Source organism: Serinus canaria, chromosome 25, assembly GCF_022539315.1.
Source record: "Serinus canaria isolate serCan28SL12 chromosome 25, serCan2020, whole genome shotgun sequence".
Taxonomy (NCBI): domain Eukaryota; kingdom Metazoa; phylum Chordata; class Aves; order Passeriformes; family Fringillidae; genus Serinus; species Serinus canaria.
In genome coordinates, this window is record NC_066338.1 from 7,077,340 (window position 1) to 7,080,615 (window position 3,276).

A 3,276-nucleotide genomic window follows, 5' to 3' on the forward strand; every position below is an offset into this window, starting at 1 on the left:
GTGAAATGTCAGTGTAGGATCTTGCTCCACTTAGCTTTTGGGTCCTTCTTAAGAGCTTTGCCAGCGAGGCCAGGAACATCTTTTTTGGCTGGGAAGGAGAGAGAGAGAGAAAGAAATTGGACAGAGATCTCAAAGAGAGAGAGAAATAGGAAAGAGGTTTTGGATGGGGCGGGGAGGAGATAGAAATAGGAAAGTGGTCTCAGTGTGACAGAAAGAAATAGGGAAGAGGTCTCAGAGGGAGAGAAAGAAAGAGGAAAAGGCTCCGGCCCAGACTCCGCAGCTCCCAGGGACAGCCGCAGGGCACAGCGCCTTTCACAATTCCAGCCAATCAGAGAACACTAAACAATTTCCAGCCAACCAGAGCTTTTCTCACTGATGACTCACCAGTTGTCAGGCAGACCCGCAGAGCCCAGCAGCCCCCGGAGCGGAATTTGGGGCTCGGGCCGGGGGGACGGATCCGCACCGGGGGGGTCCCCGAGCCCCCTGCCCACCCCTGGGGCCGATCGGGGGCTCCCCCACCCAGCAGCCGGTGCTGCAGAGGGGTGGGAAAGGGGGGGTCCGGGCTGGCAATGGAGGAAATGCGGGGCCGGTGCTGAGCACACAGAGATGGTTTTGTTCTTGCTGAGCTCGCACTGAGCCAAGGCCTGTCCTGCCCCTCGTCCGGCCACGCTGCGGAGGGGCTGGGGCTGTGGGGGAGGTTGGGAGGGGACACAGCCAGGACAGGTGACCCCAACTGACCCCAGGGACACCCCAGACCATAGGACATCATGATCAGGGTATAATTTGGGGAGAACAAAGAGGAAGGAGGGACATTTGGAGTGAGGGTTTTTGTCTTCCTAGGTAAGACTTAGGCAGGATGGAGCCCTGTGTCGCTGGTGGGCAGGGTCAGCACCAAAGACACAGACACCAACTTCACTGAAGGAACAGTGAATTTTAGATATTGAAAATTTGCCAAAAATTACAAAAGTATTAGATAGGCAAAGCAAAAAATCATTATACAATAATTCCAAAAGAGAAGATGTTGAAATGATTATCATTATCACTCTCCATTTCTGGCTGCAGGCTCTGGAGATTCTATCTCTGCCTTCAGTCAGGGTTGCATTCCCTAACAAGTCCTGGTACCAAATCCTGCTTTCCAAGGCTGGAACAGTGTCTCAGCTTTAGCTGGCTGTGTATAAAATTACCATCTGTCAAAGGTGGGGCAGTTATCATCTGTGAATTGAGCAGTTTACTTTATCTCTTCCACAAGGAATCCTCCCTCTGGGGAGATATCTTCTGCTAATGGGCCATTGAGTGTCACTTCAGGACTGATAAATATTCCATCCTCCCATTGTGAGGTGCTCCGCCCAGAGGGAGGAGCCAAGCATTCCTACCTGGATATAAGCTGAGAGTGTGAACAACAGAGTCAGCCTTCTCCTACAGGATGCCCAGAAGAGCAGCTCTCAGCTCCACTGGATCCCAGAGGAAGACCAGGCACATCAACAGCACCACTGGACCTCCAGAGGAAAATTCCACCCTTTCACAGGATCCCTGCTCCAACAAATCCACATCTGTCACTGCGGGAGGACGGCAGCCACCATTTAACGGGAGTGCTGCCAACACCCTGACCCACAGCATGTCAGGTGGTATTCTGACTCTGTAAGTAGTTTTTTAGTACTATTGCATTTGTAATTATAATGTTCCTACTAAATAACTTTTATTCGTATTCCCATAACTTTTGATCGACAGCTCCTTATTTTGAAAATTATAATTCCAAGGGAGGGGTTTAACATTTTCCATTTCAAGGGAGGCTCCTGCCATCCTTAGCAGACACCTGTCTTTTCAAACTGACACAATGCCCCAGGACACCCAGGCAGGTGAGGAGGAAGTCAGTGCCCTTTTCCCCCCCTCTCCTGCTCCATCTCCCAGCCCGGCATGGCCCCCGGCTGCAGGACAACCCTGATGCCAACACCGTCCTGCTGGGGATGCACTGGGGGAATCTCCTTCCCCTTCGATCTGGCACGGAGACAAATCCCATCCTCTCCTTGTCCTTCCTCCCCCAGGGAGGGAGCTGAGGATGGAGACCAGGGAGGACAAATCCCCACAGCAGAACCTTGTGGAAGAGAAGCCCTACAAGTGCCTGGAGTGTGGGAAGAGCTTCAGGCAGAGCAGCGACCTGATCTGCCACCAGATGATTCACACAGGGGAATGGCCCTATGAGTGTGGGGAATGTGGGAAGGGATTCAGGTACACCTAAGAACTCATCAGGCACCAACGCATCCACAGCGGGGAGAAGCCCTACGAGTGTCCCGAGTGTCAGAAGAGGTTTCACCTCAGGTCCCTACTCCTCCAGCACCAGCAGATTCACACGGATGAGAGGCCCTTCCACTGCCCTGACTGCGGGAAGGGCTTCAAGCAAAACTCCCACCTCGTCAGGCACCGGAGCATCCATGCTGGGGAGAGGCCCTGTGACTGCCCCACATGTGGGAAGAGGTTTCAGAGCAGCTGCCATCTCCACCTGCACCAGCAGATTCACACAGATGAGAGGCCCTTCCACTGCCCCGACTGTGGGAAGGGCTTCAAGCAAAACTACAACCTCGTCAGGCACCGGCGCATCCACACCTAGGAGAGGCCCTACGAGTGTCCCCAGTGTGGGATGACCTTCACCTGTAGCTCTGCCTTGACCAAACACCAACAGAGGCACCGGTAAGGGAAGCCCTGCGAGTGCCCCCACTGCAGTGCTCTTCATGCACTGCTGCAGCTTCATCCCCTATTGGAGGTCCCACGTTGGGAAGAGCCCTGGTGATCCATGTTCCCCATGATCCATGCCAGGAAGAAACCTGTACCTTTTCCTGCCCCTGCCAATGGCATGGTGTGGGATTGAAGAACATGAGGGTCTGGCCATGGCCGTGTCATTACATTCACTCCCACCTCAGGTCATTGCCAGGGGCAGGAAAGGGACTCTCTCTCTCTCTCCCTGAGGAGAAGAGTGTCCATTCCTGGCAGGAGAAACCCATGGCCAGGAAGAGCCAGCCGTTGATGTTGTAGTTTTCCCTGTAAATAGTTTTTCTTATCCTGTCTGTTATCAATATTGTTTCTGTTCTTGTTTATTCTTCATCTTGTTGCTGTTCCCAATAAATTGTTCTTATTCCAGCCTGGGATCTTTGCCTTTTGTTCTTTCCATGGGAAGCTGGAGTGTAGCAAGTGGCAGCGCACTTTTAGCGGGAGCAGGAAATTGGGGAATCCCATTCCTGAACCCCAGCCCATGGAAACCGAGCATCCCAGCTGGTCCCAGCC

General features: G+C 53.2%; 1 protein-coding gene across 1 annotated transcript; it reads left to right on the plus strand.

The window, feature by feature from the left end:
* The first annotated feature begins 2,056 nt into the window (after positions 1-2,056).
* LOC115484907 (zinc finger protein 397-like) lies at positions 2,057-2,605 on the plus strand. Its single transcript, XM_050984277.1, has 2 exons — positions 2,057-2,199; positions 2,266-2,605. Exons 1-2 carry the CDS (start codon positions 2,057-2,059, stop codon positions 2,603-2,605), a joined length of 483 nt encoding a protein of 160 aa, XP_050840234.1.
* The last annotated feature ends 671 nt before the right edge of the window (positions 2,606-3,276 follow it).